Source organism: Chinchilla lanigera, unplaced genomic scaffold (assembly GCF_000276665.1).
Source record: "Chinchilla lanigera isolate Chin_1 unplaced genomic scaffold, ChiLan1.0 scaffold00177, whole genome shotgun sequence".
Lineage (NCBI taxonomy): Eukaryota > Metazoa > Chordata > Mammalia > Rodentia > Chinchillidae > Chinchilla > Chinchilla lanigera.
In genome coordinates, this window is record NW_004955578.1 from 649,544 (window position 1) to 673,163 (window position 23,620).

The 23,620-nt window shown below is 50.8% G+C and overlaps 1 protein-coding gene and 1 long non-coding RNA gene across 3 annotated transcripts in view; one reads left to right on the forward strand and one right to left on the reverse strand.

Annotated features, from left to right (window-relative positions):
• Numbl (numb homolog (Drosophila)-like) overlaps window positions 1-12,023 on the forward strand; it is a 25,269-nt gene extending 13,246 nt beyond the window's left edge. Inside the window, exons 7-10 of one of the 2 annotated variants that reach the window (XM_005414036.2) lie at window positions 4,513-4,702; window positions 7,830-8,135; window positions 10,306-10,428; window positions 10,603-12,023. In XM_005414036.2, coding sequence (XP_005414093.1) covers window positions 4,513-4,702; window positions 7,830-8,135; window positions 10,306-10,428; window positions 10,603-11,249 — 1,266 coding nt within the window. In that variant the 3' untranslated portion in view covers window positions 11,250-12,023. The remainder of the gene's footprint in view (window positions 1-4,512; window positions 4,703-7,829; window positions 8,136-10,305; window positions 10,429-10,602) is intronic. The other variant, XM_005414037.2, reaches the window with a different exon arrangement.
• Window positions 6,329-13,866, reverse strand: LOC106147541. The gene is made up of 3 exons (XR_001232467.1): window positions 13,488-13,866; window positions 9,875-10,191; window positions 6,329-7,283 (listed from the first exon to the last, which is right to left on the reverse strand). It is a non-coding gene; the product is annotated as an uncharacterized LOC106147541 (long non-coding RNA).
• Between the last annotated feature and the right edge of the window lie 9,754 nt (window positions 13,867-23,620).

A 23,620-nucleotide genomic window follows, 5' to 3' on the forward strand; every position in this document is an offset into this window, starting at 1 on the left:
AACTCACGACCTCGCGCTTACTAGGCAGGCGCTGTGCCCCTGAGCTAAATCCCCAGCCCCTAGGTTTAGGTTTTGGATCCATTTTGAGTTCATTGTGGTCTTCCAGCGCTGGGCATTGAATCAAGGGCCTTGTGCATGTCAGGCAAGCGCTGTACACTGAGCCCCACCCCCACCCTTGGGTTAATTTGGGTACACCGCGTCCAGAGGCGTCCACCTTCATTGTTTTGCATGTGGATATCCAGTTTTCAAGGCACTATTTGCCGAAGTGACTATTCTTTCACCACTGAATGATCTTGGCACCTTGTTGAAAGTACATTGCCCTGTCAGGCATGGTGGCCCACGCCTGTAATCCCAGCACTCAGGAGGTGAGGCAAGAGGATCCCTGCGAGTTTGAGGCCAACCTGGGCTACAAAGTGAGTTCATCAAGGCCAGCCCAAACCGCATAGTGAGATCCTGTCTCAAAAAGACCCCAAAAAAAAAGCCGAGCAAGGTGGCTCATACCTGTAATCCCAGCACTTGGGAGGCTGAGGCAGGAAGATCATTGCAAGTTTGAGACCAGCCTGGGCTACAAAGGGATCTGAAGGCTAGCCTGAACTGCATAGCAAGACTCTATTGCAAAAAGACAAAAAAAGAAAAAAAGAAGACAACCACCAGAAAAAAGAAAGCAAATACATTGATTATACTTGTATGGGTTTATTTCTGGGTTGTCAGTTCTTTTTCACTGGTCTGTGTGTCTATCCTTATACCAATACTGCGCTGTTTTGACTGGTACAGTTATGTAGTAAGTTTGCAAATTAGGAGGTATCATTCTTCTATCCTGTTGTTTTTCAAGAATTGTTATTGTCTCTTGTGGATCCTTCGGAATTCCACTGTATGGATTTTTGTGTGTGTATTTGTTTGTGGTACCAAGGGTTGAAGCCAGGGCCTTTGCCCCTGAGCTATATCTCCTGATCATTCTCTTATTTTTTATTGTTGAGAGGGGCTCTCACTAATTTGCTGCTGGATTGCCCAGAGCTTAAACTTATGATACTCCTGCCTCAGCCTCCCAGAATGCCATGCTGGGCCATTCAATTCATTTTTTTGTTTTTGTTTTTGTTTTGAGACAGGGTTATAATATAATTGGCTATATAATTCAGGCTCACCTTGAGCCCCCTATGTAGTCCAGATTGGCCTCAAATTCACAGCAATCCTCATGCGTCAGCCTCTGGAGTGCTGGGATTACAGGCGTGCACCACCGCACCCAGCCGCTTTCTATTTTTTTTTAATCTTGAGATGGTGTCTTGCTAAATTGTCCAGGCTGGCACTGAACCTACAATCCTTCTGTCTCAGCCTCCTGAGGAGCTGGGACTATAGGAACATGGCACCCTCCATGGCCAGCCCCTGCTTCATTGCTTCTGTTTATTGTCAAATTCTGGTAAGAGTGATTAGACCAGCTAGGAATGGTGGCTTATACTGCCATACTATTTTCATACATTGAACCAGCCTTACATTCTGGAATAAATCCCACATGGATTATGTGTGTAATCCTTTCAATATGGTTAATATTAGGGTAATAATAATAGGGTTCAGGTTTTCTTGTTTGTTTGTTTTTCATCTTTTTGATTTGTTTTTTTGTTTGTTTGCTTTGTTTTTGTTTTTCTTCCAGTACCAGGAATTGAACTCACGACCTTGTGGTTGCCAGGCAGGCGCTATGCCGCTGAGCTAAATCCCCAGCCCCTGTTTTTTGTCTTTTTGAGACAGGGTCTCACTATGCAGTTCAGGCTGGCCTTGAGCTCACTTTGTAGCCTAGGCTGGTCTCAAACTCACGATGATCCTCCTGCCTCAGCCTCCCGAGTGCTGGGATTACAGGTGTGCACAACCACGCCCGGCTAGGGTTCAGTTTAAAAGTTTTATTTTATTTGTTTTTTAGTTTATCAGTACATGAGTGTGGTTACGTTCCTTGTGTGGACTTGTCACATATATATAACACATCTCAATTCCTTTTTTTTCATCCCTTCCCTCCCTCCACGTCCCTCCATCTCTTAGTCCCCTCCCCCTTTGAGAATGCACTGCCTTCCTACTTCCTATTATCTAGCTTATTAGGATTTTTAGTATGATTTTTTTGTCCTCAGATTTAACTCTGAGGGGTGTCTGAGCATCTTTGTCAGGAAACAGAAGTCAGATACTTCTCATGTGAATCCCAACCCTGCCACCCCTCCACTCATTAGAATGAGGATATTGATGTGCACTCTGCGCCTCAGTTTTTTTCATCTGTAAGATGGGTTCATAGCAGTGTCCACCTCCTGGCAGTGCTGGGAAGATTCATGACAGGGTACATTTCAGTCCAGGGCTGGACAGAGGTATGGTGACATATAGGGAATATTTCCCGACTCCTTGCTGCCCACTTGCAATAAGCCTGTGAAGTAGTTGGTTGGGACCCTCATTTTACAGGAAAGGAGACTCAGATGTTGAGAGGGGAAGTGAGTTCTTGAGAACTCACAGCTAGCAAGTAGAACGGGAGTGAGCATCAATCCCAGGCTACCCAGCGTTGGAGCACTGGAAGGAAACACTCAGGCCAGGGAGGTAGCTCATGGGCAGGAAGCAGTCAGGAACAGAGACTAGAAGCCGGGTGTGGTGGCGCACGCCTGTAATCTCAGCTCTTGGGAGGCTGAAGCAGGAGGATTGCTGGGAGTATGAGGCCAGCCTGGGCTACATAATGTTCAAGGCCAACTTGCATTACAAAGTGACACCTTGTCTCAGAAAGCCAAAACAAAACAAAACAAAGCAATAGTCAATATTTCCCTCCAACATTTTATTACTACTTTTTAAATGTGGTACTGGGGATGAAACCCAGAGCCTTCTCACTGAGCTACACTCCCCAACCTTTATTTTATTTATTCATTTTTTGAGACAGGGTCTTGCAATGTGGTTCAGGCTGGCCTCGAATTCTTTATGTAGCCTATGCCGCTGACCCTCCTACCTCAGCCTCTTCTGTGCTGGAATTACAAGCATGCACCACCATGCCTGGCTATTTTATTTTACTTATCTGGAGACAGGGTTTCACCAAGTCACCAAGTTACCAAGTTGCCCCAGCTGGGCTGAAGCTTGTGATCTTCCTGCCTCAGCCTCTCAGAGTACTGGGAGTACAGGCATGCACCCACACACTGAGCCAATTACTTTTTTCAAGCATGCAGTGAAGTTGATAGACTGATGCACTCACCCCTACATCTTCTCGTTAATGTTCGTAGTGCTTGCTGAAAGAGAGCTGCCATCACATATTGGGGTGCATTTCAAGGTGCACACAGCATCTACCAAACACGTCAACAGGCGTTCCATTATGTGGAATTCAGATTTGCTCCCAGCCTTTTTCTTCTGAGCAGAATACATGCCTGTCTTAGTTTATGCTGCTATAACCAATACGTAGACTGGATGCCTGAAATAACAGCATCAGTCTGATGGCTGGAAGGCCAAGCCCAGGGTCAGCATGATCTGGTTCTTCTTGCAGGCTGGCTTCCGGGCTTGCAGGTAGACCTCTTCCTGAATGGATTTTCACATGGTGGGGTGGGGGCGGGAGTCTTATCTCTTTTCTTTTGTGTGTTGGGGGGGGGGGCCAGTACTGGGGATTGAACCCAAGGCGTTCACATTAAGCTACACCCTACCCTTTTTTACATTTTTAATTTTGAGACAAGTTCTCACTAAATTACTAAATTGCCCAGGTTAGACTTGAATTTGGGATCCTCCTGCCTCAGCCTCCCAGAGTGCTTGGATTATACCATAAGATCTGCTACATTCTCTTTTTCTAAGGGCATTAATCCTATCCCAAGGACTCTAACTCATGCCCTAACATAATCCTCATCCCATAGGCCCCCACCTTAAAGTACTGTACCATCGCTTTGGGAGTTAGGGCTTCAATATCTGAATCTGCAAGGGCTCACAAGCATTTAGTCCCCAGCAACACTGCACATTTGCTGAGCTCTGACAACTACATATCCTGTGTCTCACACACACACACACACACACACACACACACACACACACACACGTTGAGGTCTGGAGAGCACTGCCAGGAAACATCCGCTCACGCCTGCCGGAGAAACTTCCACCATACCTTAGCTCTGGCTGTTCTAGAATGCCTTGGAAGCAGAACCGTACTGCACGCACCATCATATCGGGCTTCCTTCACTAGGGTTTGTTTGGGGTGTTTCGCTGTGTTGCCCAGGCTGCTGAGCTTCTGAGCTCAAGGGATCCTACCTCAGCCTTCTAGAGAGCTGGGATTGCAGTGTGTGCGCGTGCGCCACCGCACCCTCCCTCCGTCCCTCTCTTTTTCCCTTCCCTTTCTCCCTGTAACCTTCCTTCCCTTCCGTGCTGGGAGGGAACCCAGGCCTCGCACGCCCCAGGTCTGCGCTGACCACTGAACCACCCCCGGCCCTCGGAGCTGCGGTTCGGGGTTTGTAGGCCATGCTGCAGGGTCGCTGAGCCTGGGCCCGGTCAGTCTGCAGGCCGTGGTGTGTCTGACCCCCGCTCCCTGCACAGGGGGAGAGGCTGAGCCACGCCGTGGGCTGCGCCTTCGCCGCCTGCCTGGAGCGGAAGCAGCGCCGGGAGAAGGAGTGCGGGGTCACAGCAGCCTTCGACGCCAGCCGTACCAGCTTCGCCCGCGAGGGCTCCTTCCGCCTGTCAGGGGGCGGGCGGCCGTCGGAGCGCGAGGCCGCCGACAAGAAGAAAGGTGGGTGCTGCCCATGCGGGGTGGGGGGCCACGGGTGGGGTGCACAGGGACCCAGGGGCGCCACCACAGAGTTGGTTACAGTGCCACTTTAAAAAGAAAAGCCGCGCTTAGGGCAGCAGGACACCCAGCAATCAGGCAAACCTCAGAGCTCACAAACCGCACCCCCAACACACACACACACACACACACACACACACACACACACACAGGGGAATGAACCCAGGGCTTTCACACTGACCTACAACCTCATATCCCTTTAAAATAATTTTTTTTTTTAATCTTGAGGCAAGGTCTTGATGAATTGCCCAGTCTGGATTGAAATTTGTGATCCTCCTGCCTCAGCCTCCCACAGTGCTGGAATTACCGACATGTGCCGTCATGCCCAGCTCATCAAGCACTTTATAATCCAAGTCATGGGTCCCCATGGCTTTCCACACTGTGTGGTGAGACCTAGAAGTCAATTTGGTAGATGTGGGTGGCATTTTGAAAAATGAAATATAAAATATTAGAGTACGTCAGATGTAGTTAGGGTTAAGTATAATTTAATGAAGCTTTTACTTAAGTGTGTGTGTGTCTGAGTGTGTAATGGGTTACCACAAAAGACATGCTTTATTTTTAGGCACTTACGTCTTGCTTTAAGACATAAAGTTGACATCTAGAAAGAATGAGGATGGGGCATGGTGGTGTACGCCTGTGCCTGTAATCCCAGCACTTGGGAGGCTGAGGCAGGAGGATTGAGGATCATTGCACGTTCGAGACCAACCTGGGCTACAAAGGGAGCTCAAGGCCAGCCTGAACTGCATAGCAAGAGCCTGTCTCAAAAAGGCCAAAAAAAGAAAGAAAGAAAGAAAAAGGAATTCGGTGTGGTGGTGCATGCCTGTAGTCCCACCACACAGGAGGCTGAGGCAGGAGGATTGCAGCAAGTTCAAAGACAGCCTGGGCTACACAGTGAGCTCAAGGCCAACTGAAGTATACGGCAAGACCGTTTCTCAAAACAAACAAACAAATAAAAAAGTAAAGAACTGTCAACTGAGGGCACATAGAGCATATGTTGTTTTATTGTTGACAAGGAACATAGGGGTTTACAGTCCTTTACAGTTGGCAGATATTTCTTTTTTGTTTTGGTTTATCTTTTTGAGACAGGGTCTTGCTGTGCAGTTCAGGCTGACCTTGAGCTCACTTTGTAGCTCAGGCTGGTCTCGAACTTGCAATGATCCTCAATCCTCTTGCCTCAGCCTCCCAAGTGCTGGGATTACAGACGTGCACCACCACACCCAGCAGATATTTTTTTGTTGTTGTTCTTTTTCTTTCATTTTATTTTTATTTTGAGACAAGATCTCCTTAAATTGCTGAGGCTGGCCTTGAAACTCATGATTCTCCTGCCTCAGCCTCCCAAGTATACACCACTGAGCCCAACTACAAATATTTATTTACCACTTATGTAGCATGTTAGGATTTATGACGAACATTAGCAGGGCCTGGTGGAGTGGCACATGTCTGTAATCCCAGCATTCTGGCAGGCTGAGGCAGGAGGATCATAAATTCAGGCTCGGCCTTGTCCGTTTAGCAATTTAGTGAGGCCCTATCTCAAAATAAAAAATAAAAAACACTAGGGATGCATCTTGGTTTGGAGGGCTAGGGCTCACTCCCCAGTACCATGCACGTTTATTCCTAGCATCTTTGCATCCTGGAAAGCACTCTGCTGTTAGCACAGCCGCAGAGTCCACGGAGTGAGGTCTGATCTGCGGCCGAGTCTCAGCGCTCTGCTGCCGCCCCTGCGCGCATTCACAGCCTGGAGGCACTGCCTTTTAACACAGGCTCTGGAACGGTGCTCTGTCCACAAAATTGTTTGTCAAGCTTTTTTTGGATTCCAAAGCACTGAGCATTCACTACCTTAGCTGACCTTGTCCAGAGGCCCAGGGAGGTCGCCCGGGGATGTTTATCCCAGTTTCTAGTCCAACTGGAGCCCAGAGAAGGGCGGGAGCTTCCTGAGGTCACGCAGTGAGAAAGGGCAGAGGTGGTTTCCTAGTTCCAGCCTCTCCAGGGCTGTTTCCATGGTGCCAGGCCGGCCCGTGGGCTCCTCATCGCTTCGTCCTGCAAGGTGGGAGAAGCCGCCTGGGAGACATCCCTCTGTGTGGCTGTGGCTCTGGTGAGCCCCGGTGAGGGGAGGAATGTGTGTCTGTGGACTGGCAGGGGAGGCCTGAGGAGCCTGTGTGTTGTGGCAAATGAGACCAGGCCCCTGCCCCCGAGAACAGAGAACAGTCCCAGAGTAGAAGGAGCCCAGGCTGAGGACTAGAACGGTCTGGAAAGCTTCCCGGCAGATGATGTGGGCCAGGCCAGGGCCACAGTGACTCACTGCCGCTGGGGGAAGGGCTGGAAATAGGGAAACAGAGGACAGAGTGACAGGGAGAGTGCAGTGGAGAGGTGCGGCCCTGGGGAGGGGCAGATGAGGGCCAGGTTTGAAGCACGGATTCCAGAGGCAGCCTGCCCCTTCCTAGCGGTGCCATTGCGGGCACATCACAGGTCTTTGCTGGCCCTCCGTTTCCGCAGCTGTAAGGTGCAGATGGTCTCAGTCTTGAGGCTGTTTGTGTGGACAGACAAGTTAATACTTACAGAGCTCCTGGAACAGTGCCTGATACAGTGGTCCTGAACTAAATAAATGTCCAAGGGGAGAATGGTGAGCGCAGTGCAAGGACACAGATCAGAGGCAGAAAGCTAGAGGCTCAGAGGGTCAGGCTGGGCCTCCTGGGAAAGGTGAGCTTGGCTTGGGTGGGGATGAGAGATGTTCCAGGCCTCCGACCAGCCTGCTTGAGGGTGGGTGAGGAAGGCAGCCTTGGGAAATAATCAAGAGGACCAGGCATGGCGGTGCACATCTGTAACCGCAGCACTCAGGAAGGCTGAGGCAGGAGGATCGCTGCAAGTACAAGGACAACCTCGGCTACATAAATGAGTTCAAGGCTGGTCTGAACTACATAGCAAGACACTGTCTCAGAAAATTTAAAAAAAAAAAAAAAAATGAAGGTCCTGGGTTCCATCTCCAGTACCCAAGGAGGAGAAAACATAGCAGATGGGATTTTAAAAAACGCCAAGGTGAGATATCTAACCAGCTGTCTCTCCATGTTTCCAGCAGAGGCAGCAGCTGCTCCCACTGTGGCTCCTGGGCCTGCCCAACCTGGGCATGTGTCCCCGACACCAGCTACCACATCGCCTGGTGAAAAGGGCGAGGCAGGCACCCCAGTGGCCGCAGGCACCACGGCTGCTGCCATCCCCCGGCGCCATGCCCCTCTAGAGCAGCTGGTTCGCCAGGGCTCCTTTCGTGGGTTCCCAGCTCTCAGCCAGAAGAACTCGCCTTTCAAACGGCAGCTGAGCCTACGGCTGAATGAGCTGCCATCTACGCTGCAGCGCCGCACTGACTTCCAGGTGAAGGGCACAGGTGAGCTTGGGGTTCAGTGAGCATGGACATCAGAATCAGCGTTGTCTTAAGTGGGTGAGAGATAGAGGAGAGATGGTACATGCTGTGATTGATTAGCATTGTCTGCCAGGGGCAAAGGATAGACAGGTGGAATATATCATGATCAGCAAGCAATGTCTGTCATGGACAAGGAATAGAAGAAAAGTAACGCAAATCGTGACTGATTAGCCATGTCTGATCTTGGCAGGGGAATAGCAGAAAGGTAGCATGAATCATGATCAATTAGCAATGTCTGCTCTGGCAAAGGGACAGTAGCAGTATGGTGCACATCATGATTAATTAGCAAGATCTGCTGTAGGTGACTACATTACTATAGGCAAGGGAAAGAGGAAAAGAAGCACAGATGCCCTGTTTTTGCTCAGGAATACACTAAAGCATCATAATCTGATGCTTCTTCCAAGCATTGTATCAATGGGATCATAAGATCTTGCCAGGTAAAGGATAAAGGCATTCCTTAGGATCAGACAAAAGGATTGTGATGAATTAGCAATGCCAGCCAGGTGTGGTGGTGCACACCTGGAATCCCAGCACTCAGGAGGCTGAGGCAGGAGGATCGTTGCGAGTTCAAGACCAGCCTGGGCTACAAAGGCCAGCCTGAACTGATAGCGAGACCCTGTCTCAAAAAGACAAAAAAAAAAAGCAATTTCTATATAGGGCAAGGAGAATAGAGGGATGTGTCATGAGCAAGAAAAAGAGGTGGCATACCGCATGAATAATTAGCAAAGTTCACCATGGGCAAGGGAGAAGAAAAAGCAGGGAGGTGTTATGTTTTTGCACAAAAGGGAAACTCCCAGAATTCAGTCAGTAGAGCCAGGCAATCTGGCCAGGTAAGCGGGTAAGGGGAGCAAAGAGCTCCATGAGAATAAGCCTTGTGTTTGATTATTAATGTCTGCCATGGGCCAAGAAGAGACAGATGGCATATGTCATGATTTAAAAAGCAATGTCTGCCATGAGCTGGAGGAGAGAGATGTCATGATATTTTTTGCCTGAGGGAGACAGGCAAGAGGGCTGCCTGCCCTCAACAGTCCAGGAAGCCATGCAGTCTGGCCCACCCTACTGCATCATATGCCAAATCTGGGACACCTACCTCTTATAGCTTTGGGGACTGGTGTGGGAGGGTGTTGATTTGTATCCAGCAGACTGGGCTGATGCAAAGGTAACAGTTGAGCAGATGCCAATGTGTGTTGAGCACACGCTCCACATCCTACAGCATTCCTTGGCTGTCACACGCTGTCACACTTTCTGTGCTCGTGCACACACTGAAGGCATCATGCACTCTCTGTTAGGCGGCCGCTACTCAGGCTCTATTTGGAAGCCTTACACTCCTGCAGCCAGCTACACACTTGCTGGGATGCCACTTGCCACGGAAATTTCAGACTCACACTGATGTTATGCTCTGACACGTGTGTCACACATACGCGGGAAGCACCAACTTAGAGTCATAGACACACAGAAATCTCACATGCTTGGAAGTTACACACATAGATTTACACACACAAGCCACACACAGCTGGATTCACAGTCTGGGGAGGCACACTTGCAGATCCATGCACACTCACATGCCCCATCACACAGGCAGAACCACTCACACTTGGGAAGCATACTTGGGGACACCACACACTTGAACTTCAGTTGTACATGCCATCCCCCCATACACCGCATGCCTGTCTGGACAGATACACGTCATCATAGACAGTAACCTGGACACCGCATCCCCCGAGCCTGGGCCCTCCTGTCAGACTCGATTCCTATGGCCACTTCTTTCCGATGCCCATGGGAGCATCCTTCGTACCCTCTTGGAGACAGTTACTTCTGAGATGTCACAGGTTGTCACACGCCACACACGACCGTCCTTTGCTTATTTGATAAGATGGTACATTTTAAGCATCTCTTCCAGCCTGTGGCCACCCACAGATCTTGCGGTCTGAGTCCTTGTCATTGTCAGCCATCATGTCACTTGCTGACTTGGTGCCGTGTCAGTGGCCATGATCGCCCAGTGAGCTGCCGGCCCACACACCTGGGGAAGGAAGGGGCCCGGGTCGCAGAGAGGCCCCGGCAGGCACAGTGAGCAGGGCTGGCCGCAGCAGGGCCGGGGCTGTTTGCCAACCTCTGCCTTTCCCTGACTCCCCAGTGCCCGAGATGGAGCCTCCTGGTGCCAGCGACAGTGACGGCATCAACGCCCTGTGCACACAGATCAGCTCGTCCTTTGCCAGTGCCGGAGCACCCGCATCAGGGCCACCATCTGCCACCACAGGTAACCCCGCCCTGTCGCTGGGCCAGACACCCGGCCGTGCCCCAGGTGGTGCGCCGCGTGAGGGGCTGAGGTGGGGTGCAGCGTCTGCCCTCTCCTCCCGGACCATCCTGACTCCCTGCCCGAGCCCCTCCTGCTGCAGCCGTCACCTCTCACCTGCCCCTTCCCTCTTGCCAGGGACTTCCGCTTGGGGTGAGCCCTCTGCACCCCCTGCAGCTACCTTCCAGCCGGGGCACAAGCGGACGCCCTCGGAGGCTGAGCGGTGGCTGGAGGAGGTGTCCCAGGTGGCCAAGGCCCAGCAGCAGCAGCAGCAGCAGCAGCAGCAGCAGCAAACAACCTCAGTACCCCCAGTACCCACCATGCCCCCCGCCCTGCAGCCCTTCCCTGCCCCTGTGGGGCCCTTCGACACAGCACCTGCCCAGGTGGCCATGTTCCTGCCACCCTCACACATGCAGCCCCAGTTTGTGCCCACCTACCCGGGCCTGGGCTACCCACCCATGCCCCGGGTGCCCGTGGTGGGCATCACCCCTTCGCAGATGGTGGCCAATGCCTTCTGCTCCGCCGCCCAGCTCCAGCCCCAGCCCTCCACCCTGCTGGGGAAGGCTGGGGCCTTCCCACCTCCTGCCACACCCAGTGCCCCTGGGGGCCAGGCCCGTCCGCGCCCCAACGGGGCCCCCTGGCCCCCAGAGCCAGCGCCTGCCCCAGCCCCTGAGTTGGACCCCTTTGAGGCCCAGTGGGCAGCATTAGAAGGCAAACCCACTGTGGAGAAGCCCTCCAACCCCTTCTCTGGTGACCTGCAGAAGACTTTCGAGATTGAACTGTAGCCAGAGCTGCCCGGCCCACCCTGTCCTCCCCAGGTGCGACACCTGGGGATGGAGGCACAACCTCTCCCCTAGCCCCACTCCCTGGGGCTGTGCCCCTCAGCGCCCCTTCGAGGCCCTTCTTCCACCACCCCATAACCACTACAGAACCAACATTGCGATGCCCAGGGTGCAGCGAGATGGCATTCATGGACGGGCCCAGCCTGGCTAAGGGAGCCATTTCACTGCCAGACTCAGGCTGGCGGTGCCCCGCCTCCACCCCGACAGGGATGGCCGATGGCCGAGGTTCCATGGAATGCCCTCCGTTCAAGCTCCCTTTGCTAGTTTCTGTTGTTGACCTTCCACCTCCTGATGTTGGGCAGGATAGAGGGGGGACACCCGCGTAGAGGCTCTCCTGGGCCCCACATGAGTGCCCACCCCAAGTCCAGGGTCTCCTCCCCACAAACACAGCACAAGCTAAGGGCTTCCCTCTGCCCATGCCGCGTTCACTGCCAATGCTGTACTCCCCACCGCCCGCCCCTGTTCGGGGCCTGCGTCTTCTGGGGGCCAAGGTCTCATGGGGGCAGGGGCCGAGTTGGGGGCCCAGGAGGTGGGGGAGGGGGAAGATGCTCAGTTACCTCACATCAGTGCCCGCTGGGAGGTGGTCCCAGAAGAGGGGAAGGGGTGCCTGGCGGGTACTTTTCTATCTTTTATTTCCAGATTTTTTTTTTTTTGTATCTAAACTTGCAGATTTGTATTATACATGGACAGCCAATAAAGGAAAACTATAATGGTGCCCCTCGGGAGAGCATGAGGGTGTGTGTAGGGGATGGCGTGGCCTCGAAGCCTTTCCTCCTGAGTCATCTTCTAAAACGAGGAAAAGGGTCCCCCTGAGCAATCGCCTGAGTCATCGCTCAGAAACAGGTCCTGCTGACTCAGCACATACCGCATGGGTGCTAAAGGGAGCCCAGAATTAATTATCCCGTTTCTATTACAGGTTTTGGGTCAAGGGATAAAAAAACAAATTCTAAACTATCACCAATTGGTAAAGCTACCAACATTCTAGACCAGGTGCAGTGGTACACAGCTGCAGTCACTCAGCTATTTGGGAGGCTGAGGCAGGAAGACCTAGTGAGCCCAGGAGCTTGAGTCCAGCCTGGACAACCAAGTGAAACTCCATCTCAAAAGCAGAACAATTACGGACCAGGGATGTAGCTCAGTGGCACAAACGCCAGCCTAGCAAGTGCAAGGTCCCAACTTCAATTCCTGGTACCAAAAAAAAAAAAAAAAAGAATTTAGGTCTTAGACCATGCTGGTGAATTCTTGTCAGCTATATTTTTCCATAACTGAGGCTGAAACCGCCTCATGTGATGTGGCAGCATGTTGTTTTAAAGTCTCTATTGTTTCTTGGGTCCCTTGATACAATCTATAAAATGTGTTTTTAAAAATGCATAGTATAGCGGGAGGGGATGGTGCACACCTATAATCCCAGCTACTCGGGAGCCTAAGGAAGGAGGATCGAAAATTTGTACTCCACCCGCACCATTTAAAGAGACTGTCTGAAAATAAAATTTTTAGAAAGGGTTGGGGATATAGCTCAGCGCTCCTGAGTTCAGTCCCCGGGTCCTACAAATTGACATAAATTATATGTTTAATTATTTATAGCTCTTTAAAATGGGGCGGATGATTTTGTGCAACTCAATATTCTGTCCTCATGTGATAGCTAGGCAAGTGGAGTCATTAGCCCAAGGTCAGGACTGCTGATGGAGGAGGGGGACTTCAACTCAGCCAGTGACCCCAGGAGTTCCCGTTACAGCCTGTCAGCCTGCTCGGGAGCCAGGACTGGGGGGCCTGCGTGTGAGGTCCCCATGGAAGGGGCAGAGGCCTCTGCTCCAGACAAGCCCTGCTGTCTCCGCTCTGAGGCTTTGCCTGTGTGACTTCATCTAGTTCCCCTTGGCCAGCCCTGGCCCTCGCAGAGAATCTGTGCGTCCCTCGAGCATCTGTTCCAACATCTTCGAAGTCCCGGTGCCCCATCCTGTCCTTTGAATCTCAGGCTCTTTGCCCCTTGAGGCTGGATCCGGAGCACCCCGTCCCACCGCGGAGCCTGTGCCTCCCCATCCAGCGGGCCCCGCGTCCAGGCCCGGGCTCCTTCCCGGCGGTCTGCCTGCCGCTCTGCACTGGGGGAACGAGCGCGGAGGGCTCTGAGCCGTCCCGGTCTGCTCAGCGTCCCAGCACTGGGAAGAAACAGGCTCGGGTGCTCACCTGTGCCGGTCGCTGGGCACTGCGCCCGAGGGCGGGGCCAGGGAGGGTTCCAGCCGCCGCCCGCCCCGACGTCTTCCCGTGCCAGCGCCGCCGATCCCACCGCCGCCCGCCGCCGTCCCGCGGGTGCAGGCGACCGGACGGCGCCCGCAGAGCTGGGGAGAAGCCCCGGCTCGGGCTTACCCGGGCCTCGCCCTCCGGGGGCGGCACCCCTGAACGCGGGCCAGAGCCCCAGACCTACAGGGCCAGCCGCGTGCCACCGACTCCGCGACCGCGCCCGCACCGAGGTCCCCGGGGAGACCCCCGCTCCGCGCCTGTTCCCGCTCTGTGAAAGTCCCCGCCCTCAGCCCGGGCCCGCCGCCGCCACAGCCACCCCAGACCCGCGACGCGTGCCCGGGACCCCGCGCCCCCTCGAGGCGGCGCGGTGGGAGCTCGAGGTCGAACGGCAGCCGGGGCTGCAGCGCCCCCTGGCGGCCCGGCTGGGCGGCGCCCGAAGAGCTCGGCTCTTGGCCCGGCTCTAGCCTGGCCCCGGCATGGGAAGGCAGACAGGGAATTGTTGTTGCAGCCATGAAGAAAATTATCTTTCAAGCCCTGGCCCAGCAGTGTCCTCCTCTAGGAAGTCCTCCTCGATTGGATCAGGCGCCTCCTCTGGGCTTCTGGGCTCCCGTGTGCCTGTCTGCGCCTCTGCCTTGGCCCTGCCCTGGCCCTGCCCCACCCAGCTCCATCCAAAAGGTTCGGCTTTCCCGCCCCGGCGCAGGAAGCACTGTGAATGCAGGGACTGGGGCGGTCACGGCCACCACTCTGTCCCCAAGTCGCCCAGGGCCAGTCACCGACTGAGGCTCAGACGACCTGCCTCGCCTGGCCTCCTAAGCAGACAGCGCCCCCGGGGTATTACTCCCTAACACACATTTTATTTTGTTTTGTTTAACAGCTTTATTAAGGTATCATCTACTTATCATAAAATTCGCCCATTTTAAGTGACTTAACAATTTGGGGCGATTTCACACTTGAGCAGCCATCCTTCCCCACAGTTCAATTTTAGAACATCAACGTCACGCTGTAAAGATGTCTTTTGCCGGTGCGCAGTCCTTCCCCAGTCCCGCCCCCGGCCTCAGGCAAGTGCTGATCTACTTTCTGTAACGTGCAGATTCTTTTCAACTTACAAGCATTTTCCAAATACCACTTTTTATCAGCTGTGGTGTGTGGAGGCTACGTAGACACACACAGACTCTGCGCCTGCAAGGAACACAGGTTCCCGCTGGGGCAACAAAGAGGGGGAAATACAGAGTCTTAAGTATTCATAGAGCACCTGCCATCTGCCAGGAGTGCTCCAGGACCCAACAATACGGCAGGGGAGTGAGGGGAAAGAGAAAATCTCTGCTCCACTGATCACAGCCAGAGCGGATGCTCTCCTGAGAGATGGACAGATGTGTGCTGCCAGGGTTGCTTGGACTAAGTGTGTGCAGACCACTGAAGCATATGGCAAGGAGCTGGAGTGGTGGGGGAGGGTTTAGACAGGCTGGTCAGCTAGTGCCTCCCTAAGAGGACGTTTAGTCAGACCTGACTGAAGTAAGGCATGGTGGCCACATTAGGGGAATGGCATCCTGGCGGGGGAAGCCACCAATGCAAAGGCTCTGAGATGGCAACAAGCAGCGGGTCTGTGGGCTGCGGGGGCCGGGAGGACAGTCAGAGGTGAGGTGGGAGAGTGCAATGGGCCACATCCATTGGGCCTTGGAAGCCACCGTAGGAGTTTGCCTTCTTGTGTAGAAATGGTGCAGAGCCATGGCAGGGTTTTCAGCAAGAGGACATGAGCTGACTTGTTGGGGAGGGTTATGTATCTGTGTGTCAGAGGCTGGGGCTTCTGCAAGGGGAATGGATTATTCAGCGGCTACAACTGATGTAGGGACTAGCCAGAAGCAGGGCACTGTGGGCATGATGCAGAAGGAGCCATCTTCCTTCCTGGCTCTTCCCTTGACACTCTGCACTTCCTGTGGCCGTGAGGTGAGCAGGTATCCCTCCACCATGGCCCTGTGCCATACCGTGCCGCCTAGAGCCAGCTGACCTGACTGTGGACTGAAACAAGAGCTGAAATAGACCTCCTCTTTAAGTTGTGCGTGTCAGGTATAGTGGCTCAGTGACAAGGAAAGTGAGTAGGACCATGAGATTCCCTCCAGCAGTCAGAGGAGAACAGGTTATAGGGTGAGCAGCAGGACCACTGTGAGGGTGCCGTAGGGGCTCCCCAGGTGAGAGAGGGAGACGGCTCAGAATGGGAAGGACAGGACAGAGACGGGCATGAACTGGCAGTGACCAGGAGGCAAGGATGTACCAACTCAAGGACATTAGTGGCACAACTGGGGTCCTAATGAGATGTTCATTAACTCAAGTTTCTAGGCATGATAATGGTGTTGTGGATAGATAGGAGAATGCCCCTGTTCTTGGCCAGGCTGCTACAATATTTTGAGTGAAATGTCAGAATTTTTTTTTTTTTTTTTTTGTCTTTTTGAGACCGGGTCTCGCTCTGCAGTTCAGGCTGGCCTTGAGCTCACTTTGTAGCCCAGGCTGGTCTCAAACTCACAGCCATCCTCCTGCCTCAGCCCCTCTGAGTGCTGGGATTACAGGCGTGCGCCACCATACCTGGCTTATTAATTTTTTTTTTTTTTTTTGGTATCAGGAATCGAACTCATGACCTCATACTTGCTAAGCAGGCACTTGTGCCACTGAGCTATATTCCCGGCGAAATGTCACAATATAATTGCATGAAATTTTTTAAAATGGGTCTCTCTGTTTCTCTCTAGCTACCTGGACACATAACTAAAGAGAAAGAGAGACAAAGAGCAATCCCCTTAAGAACTGCTTATAGATCACAATATAGTAGCTTATGTCCAAAAGCCCAAGTAGATGTCTACGTAGCTTGTAGATATCCATGCTATGTCAATAAGAATAGATAGATATAGGGAAGCAGAAAGACATGGCTAATTGTTAAAAAGTGGTGAATCTATACCAGTGTTGTGTAAATATAACTCATAGAGGTTTTTTTGCAATTCTTTTGCATGTCTAGAAACTTTACAACTAAAAGGTTCCAGTGGGGAAGCATCTATTGTAGAAGCCAGTGTGGCTTTTTGTTAGTTTGTTTGTTTTTGTTTTGTTTCTTTGAGACAGTGTTTCACTATGTAGCCCAGGCTGGCCTCCGAGCTCATAGCAATCCTCCTGCCTCAGCCTCTCAAGTGCTGGGATTACAAATATGCACCACCAGGCTTAGCTTGAAGTTAGCACATCTTATGCACAGGTGGAGCTGAAAGGTGAGGAGAGGAGGTGTGCTTCCCATTGGCCATCTTCTGGCTTAAGGTTCCGGGTATTGATGGGATTACTGATGCAGTTGGGTATGACTATGAGGGCTGGGTTGGGAGAGGTATGAAGGGAGAGGTTCACCGCTTAGGAAGGACACACTGAGCATCCTGCAGAGGCTCACCAAGAAGACAGAAATGGAGCCAGGCACAGCACTGCATGCCTGGGAGACTGAGGCAGGAGGATCATAGGTTCAAACCCAACTTGGGCAACTTGGCAACTTTGTAAGACCCCATCTCAAAATAAAATTTTGTTTCCTTTTGTTTTGTTTTGTTTTGTTTTGTTGAGAAAGGGTCTCGCTATGCAGTTCAGGCTGGCCTTGAGCTCACTTTGTAGCCCAGGCTGGTCTCGAACCTGCAATGATCCTCAATCTTCCTGCCTCAGCCTCCCTAGTGCTGGGATTACAGGCGTGCACCACCATGCCCGGCTCAAGATAAAACTTTTTAAAAGGGTGAGGATGTAGCTCAGATTGACGGCCCTGAGTTCAGTTCCAGTACACACACATACACATACACACACACATACACACACTCACACACACACAGAAAAAAGAAATTGAGCCAGGTATGGCGGAACACATCTGTGATGCCAGAACTCCAGAGGCTGAGGAAGTTGATGAGCTCCAGGCTACCTGGGGCTACACAGTGAGTTCAAGGCTGAGGCCAGCCTGAAATACAGAGCAAGACCCTGTCTCAAAAAAAAGAGGGGGGACAGAAGCCACATGAAATATTTCAATAAAGGAAAGTGAATACAAGAATGAAATATTAAATATTTTAAATGGAATATAAGGATCAGGCTACATGGCAGAGCTTGCCAGTCCTTCAAAAACAGGTTTTGTGGCCCAATGTCGTGGCACATGCTTGTAATCCTAGCACTCGGGAGGCTGAGGCAGGAGGATTGCACGAGTTCCAGGCCAGGATGGGCTACAAAGTGAGTTCAAGGCCAGCCTGAACTGCATAGCTAGACCCTGTCTCAAAAAGACAGGAAAAAAAAAAAAAAAGGATTTGTGGAGGGGCCGGGCAGGGCCAGAACAGGACACACCAGGGATGTGCCTGAAGGGGGTTGGGGGTAGACAGCCAGGTGCCCACAATGCCCCTTTCTGGGCGCATCTGTTCAGTGTGGCTCTGGCTTCACCACAGAAGGTAGGGGCACGTGGCGACTGGGTCAGGCAGGCTCGGGAGTGGGAGGCTGGGACACACATTTCATTCTCAGAGCAGCTGGGCCAGAATGCACCAGATTGGAGTTTGGGTGTAGATTTCTTTGTACAAGTCTCGTGCTCAGTACCTATTACTTCATTTCACATGGGGAAGGTATTTTTCCACTTAGTCCTGTTTTGTTTTGAGACAGGGTCTCACCATGTAGTTCAGGCTGGCCTTGAACTCTCAATGTAGCCTATGGTGACCTTGAACTTGCAGCCATCCTCCTGTCTCAGCCTCCCAAGTATGGGGATTACAGGTGTGCAGCACTATACCCAGCTCATTTAGTCACTTTTGAGGATCCCCAGGATTCTGGAACAGTCTCAGAAGACCTATAGATCTACAGCGTTTTGCGGCTGTCTCATAACCTGTGTAATGAATGAGTCCATGACTGTTGGAATAGCGTGATCTGCTATTCTGAGCAGCGCTGTGGTGGAGAGCCTGTTAAATTCTTCTGTATACATAAAACCACTTTTGCACACCTCTGAAATCAGGATTGTCTTACACATGTCAGGGGTTTTTTGTTTAATTGTAACCAGGTCTTACTGTGTAGTTAAGGATGGCCTTGAACTGACTGTGTAGCCCAGGCAGGCCTCAAACTTGTGGCGATCTTCCTTCCTCAGCCTCCTTGGTGCCAGAATTACAGGCACACACTACCATGCTCAGTTTGTGCCCTTTTTTGAGGGGAAGGGAACCAGGAATCAAACTCAGGAACTTGTACTTGCCCAGCAAAGGCTGTGTCACTAAGCTATATCCCTGGCCCCGCCCATTTTTTTTTGAAGGAGTAAATGATGTTTTACTCCGAGTAGACTCCTTTTTTTGTTTTTGTTTTTGAGACAGGTCCTCACCATGTGGTTCAGGCTGGCCTTGAGCTCACTATGTAGCCCAAACTGGCCTCGAACTCACAGTGATCCTCCTGCCTCAGCCTGCCATGTGCCAGGATTACAGACATGTGCCATCATGCCTGGCTCCAGTCTAAATTTTTTTATTTCAAATATTTCTTATGAAAAAATCAAAGTATATGGAAAAGTTGAAAGACTAGCACAATAAAATTCTCATATACCCTCCATTAGAATTAGCAGTTGTTAATATTTTAGAATATTTCTTGCCTCTCCCTTGTCAAGGACAGTGGTGCAAGACTGTAATCCCAGCACTCTGGGAGGCTGAGGCAGGAAGATCTCAAATTCAATCCTGAGTAATTTAGTGAGATCCTATTTCAAAATAGAAACATAGCCAGGGATATAGCTCAACGGCCCAAGCACCTGCCTGGCAAACGTAAGGTCCTGAGGTCAATTCCTGGTACAATAAATAAATAAATAAATAAATAAATAAATAATAAAATATAGCCGGGTGTGATGGCATATGCCTGTAATCCCAGCACTCAGGAGTCTGAGGCAGGAGGATCATTGTGAGTTCAAGTCCAGCCTGGGCTACAAAGTGAGCTCAAGGCCAGCCTGAACTGCATAGTGAGACCCTGTCTCAAACACACACACACACACACACACACACACATACCAGAACAACAATAACAAAACCCACAAAAGCAGACAGAGGAAGTTTTCCTCCCTCCCCTTCTCTGAATCCTCCCACATGAGCATTTGCTCAACTATCTTAATACTTGATCCCTAAATATTTCAACATGTACATGTATCCTCTAAGAATAATGAGGACATTCTGTGTTTTTTGTTTTGCAATACTAAGGATTGAGTCCACACTCAGCTACATAACCATCCCTTCTTTTATTTTTTTATTTTGAGTAAGCATCTCACTAAATCACTAAGTTGCCCAAATAGGGATCAAAATTGAAATCCTCCTGCCTCAGCCCCCAAGAGTACTGGAATTAGAGGTACAGAGCACCACACCTGGCCATGAGTTCATTTTTGTTGTTTGTTTTTCTTCCCGTACCAGGAATCAAACTCATGACCTTACACTTGCCAGGCAGGCACTTTGCTGCTGAGCTAAATCCCCAGCCCCTGAGTTGATTTTTGTACAGAACCACAATACCATCATTATACCTAAAACACATGAGTGAGCCAGGCAAGAGGCTCATGCCTGTAATCCCAGCACTTGGGAGGCTGAGGTAGGAGGATTGTTGCAAGTTTGAGACCAGCCTAGCCTATAAAGTGAGCTCAAGGCCAGTTTGAACTGCATAGTGAGACCCTGTCTCAAAAAACCCCCCCAAAATTATAAATAAATAAATAAAACATGAGTGGTAACTCCACAATATGTTCTACTATCTTATACTATGCTTTTGTTTATTTTTATATTTTTATTTTATTTGTGACAGGGTCTGGTTACATAGTCCAGGCTAGGCTTGAACTTGCTATATAGCCCAGGTTGGCCTCAAACTCCTGGACTCAAGTGATCGGTCTCTCTCCCTAGTAGCTCCTTGTGTATTAGGCTCAGACTTTTTCTTTTTCTTTTGGCAGAGCGGCAGAAGGAACCCATGACCTGGTGCATGCCAAGTAACTCTACCACTGAGTTACACTCTGGCCCCAAAACTACATTTTTTAAATCAGTGAACATAGCCAGATGTGGTGGTGCATGGCTGTAATCCCAGCACTCAAGAGGCTGAGGCAGGAGCATCAGGGTGAGTGTGAGGCCAGCCAGAGATGTAGTGAGTCCAAGGTCAGCCTGAACTACAAAGTAAGACCCTGCCTCAAAGAAAATGAGAAAAATATTAGGTAATCCTGTGAAATTATCTTTAAGGCTCCCAGTAGTCTTTATCGAGCGGGAAGAGGGAAATTAACTTACACGGAGGGGGATCAGTAAAAACAAAAGGAAACTTGGAATCATGCATCAAACCCAAGGAGCTGAGATTGCTTAATAAAACATTTCTCTTTAGAACTGGGAATTGGCAGTTCCCCAGGTGTGTGGTGCCAAGTTATATTGGTGAGGTCTTGTTTGTTTGCTGAGACAAAGTCTCACTGTGCAGTTCAGGCTGACCTTGAACTCGCTGTGTAGCCCAGCTCGCTCCTTGCCATCGATGAGATCTGAATTCGTCAAGCAGGGGCAGATTGCAAGTAATTTCCGAAGACGGCTGCCACAGTCTCTCCCATCCCACGTATTCTTCTAGAACCTCAACAGCCCTAGCATGAGAAGTGGGGCTTGCACTTCCTGCCGCTGGATCTGGGCAGGGCTGTGACCTTCCGGTCGCTAATAGCACGGGGCAGAGTGACACGGCATGGTTCCCAGGGGTAGGTGAAAAGACAAGGCCTGAACAGCCCACACTCAGAGACCACGCGGAGAAACCTGCATCAACCCGGAGGGAGGGAAGGAAAGGGGAAGGAGGGAGAGCCGGGCAGAGCCAGACCCACTCAGATCCCAGCTGCTTCCCTGGCCTTAGCCTTCGCCACCAGCTGACTGCAATCATATGAAATTCCAACACATCCCAAAACCTGGCCACAGCCAAGCCGAGAGGCTAGTATTGCTGTTGTGTTTAGGAGTGATTTGTTACCCAGCAATAGTAACTAGAAACAGGTTGGGGTGCAAAAAAGGAGCTTGCAGGAAAAGCAACTTTGAGGGCAGAAACCAACCATATAAGGACAGTAACGGCAGCTAACACCGAAGTCCTTTCTATGTGGGAACACAATTCTACGAGCTCTGCATTAACGCACTTAATCCACACAGCAACTCTAGGAGGCCAGCGCCGTAATCTCTATTTTACTGACAGGAGACAGGGGCTGAGAAGACAGCTAGGAACTAGCTAAGAGAGCTTAAACTTTTGTGTGGCTTCAGCACCCCTCTGTTTTGGTTGCACCCCCACACACACACACTCCTTTGGAGGAGTGGGAATCGAACTCAGGATCTTGTGCTTGGCAGGCAAGGGCTTGTGCCACTGGGCTATATTCCCTACCCGAGCAGCGGTTTGTTCACCACCCACCTTACTAGCGAGAAACTCCGTTATTTGGCTCAGCCAATGGGACATTACTTCCTTTCCCTCCTCTACCCCAGGCCACAGTGATTTGGTCTAGCATGGGCACATGATCTCAGCTGGTCCAATCAGAGTCAGCCTTATTACTTCAGTGGGAAATCCGAAGCAAAGGTTCCCTCTTGTACGTGTGGGACACAGGAGGCTCCCTGTGGCAGGAGGCTGGTGGCAGCCATCTTGGAGGCTCCTACTGGGAAAGATGAAGCAGTGATGAAAACGAACAGGGTTTTGGGCGACATTACTGAGCTGTGTGTCAACCTTGGTTGAAGCCAGCCCAAGCGTGGATTTTCCAGTTACAAACTCTCTGTCAGTTTGAACCATCTGAGTCAGCTTCTCTGTTACTAGACAAATCATCAAAATATTTAACAGCTAGTACTTGGGGCACTGAACTATCAGGACGGTTCAACACTACACCCAACGTTTATTTACCCTTTACTTGCTACATTGCGGGGAGGTTTGAGAAGTCCTGGAACAGGGACCGGGGCGCCAGAATGGTCATGATGGGGGACTTGTGGAGGATTCCAGGCAGCACTACTTACCAGTCAGTACAGAAATAATTTAGTATTTTGACAGTCAGCGTAGCCAAGAGAGCTTGTTCAAGCAGAAAGCAGGAGTCTCCCCCTTCACATTCCTTGGTTTCATTCACCTGTGGTTAACCGCAGTTTAAAAAGTATTAAATAAAAAATTGTAAGCTGAGCCAGGTGGCACACACCTGTAATCCCAGAACTCTGAGAGACTGAGGTAGGACAATGGAAAGTTCAAACTCAGCCTGGGCAATTTAATGACTTAGCGAGGTCCTGTCTCGAAATAAAAAATTAAAAGACCCAGAGATATAGCTCAGTGCAAAGAGTTTGGGTTTAATCCTCAACACTGTCCAAAACATTACATAAAAAGATAATTCATACGTTTTAAATTACCTGGCATTCTGAATTGCACGATGAAATCTCACATAATGTTCATGCTCCATGAAACCTGGATGTGAATTATCCCTTTATCCAGCGTATCCGTGTAGTATACACTGCCTGCCCATCAGTCACTTGGTAACCATCCTGGTTCTCAGATCAGTTTTCTTGGTACAGAGGTTGTATATACAGGGTTTGTTTGTCACTATCTGCAGTTTCAGGCAGCCAAGGTGGAGGTGGGAGTGTCTTAAAACTTGTCCCCATCAGATGAAGAGAAACTACTACTTCAACTGTACTTGCTGACAGATAGAATCCCTTCAGGCATAAGATAGTGTGAATGAATGGCTTTCTGTTTTTCGCAGCTGAGCACATGCAAAGGGAAAGAAAAGAAAAGACATCCTCTCTCAAACCTGAGTCATGAATCACCCATAGAAATAACAAATAGCAGCGTAATCTCACTTTAACCATATGAGGTCACTTTAGCTTTGGGTCAAGTAGTCACTCTGCCGAGATTTTGATCCAGCTCTGCCAAAGGGTCCACACCCTTTGGCCCAGGAATCCCGCCTCTGGGACACACAAGGATGTGCATGGATGCATTATTTATAATGGGAGGAAATTGGGAACAGCTTCAAGTCTGGCAGCGCTACCCTGTTGAGTAAACAGAGTGCAAACATTAGAGATTGTGTTTACACAGAGACATTTTAACAGGGGAGCAGCTTACATTTTAAGAAGGGGAAAAAAACGGGACTGCATAAACAATTC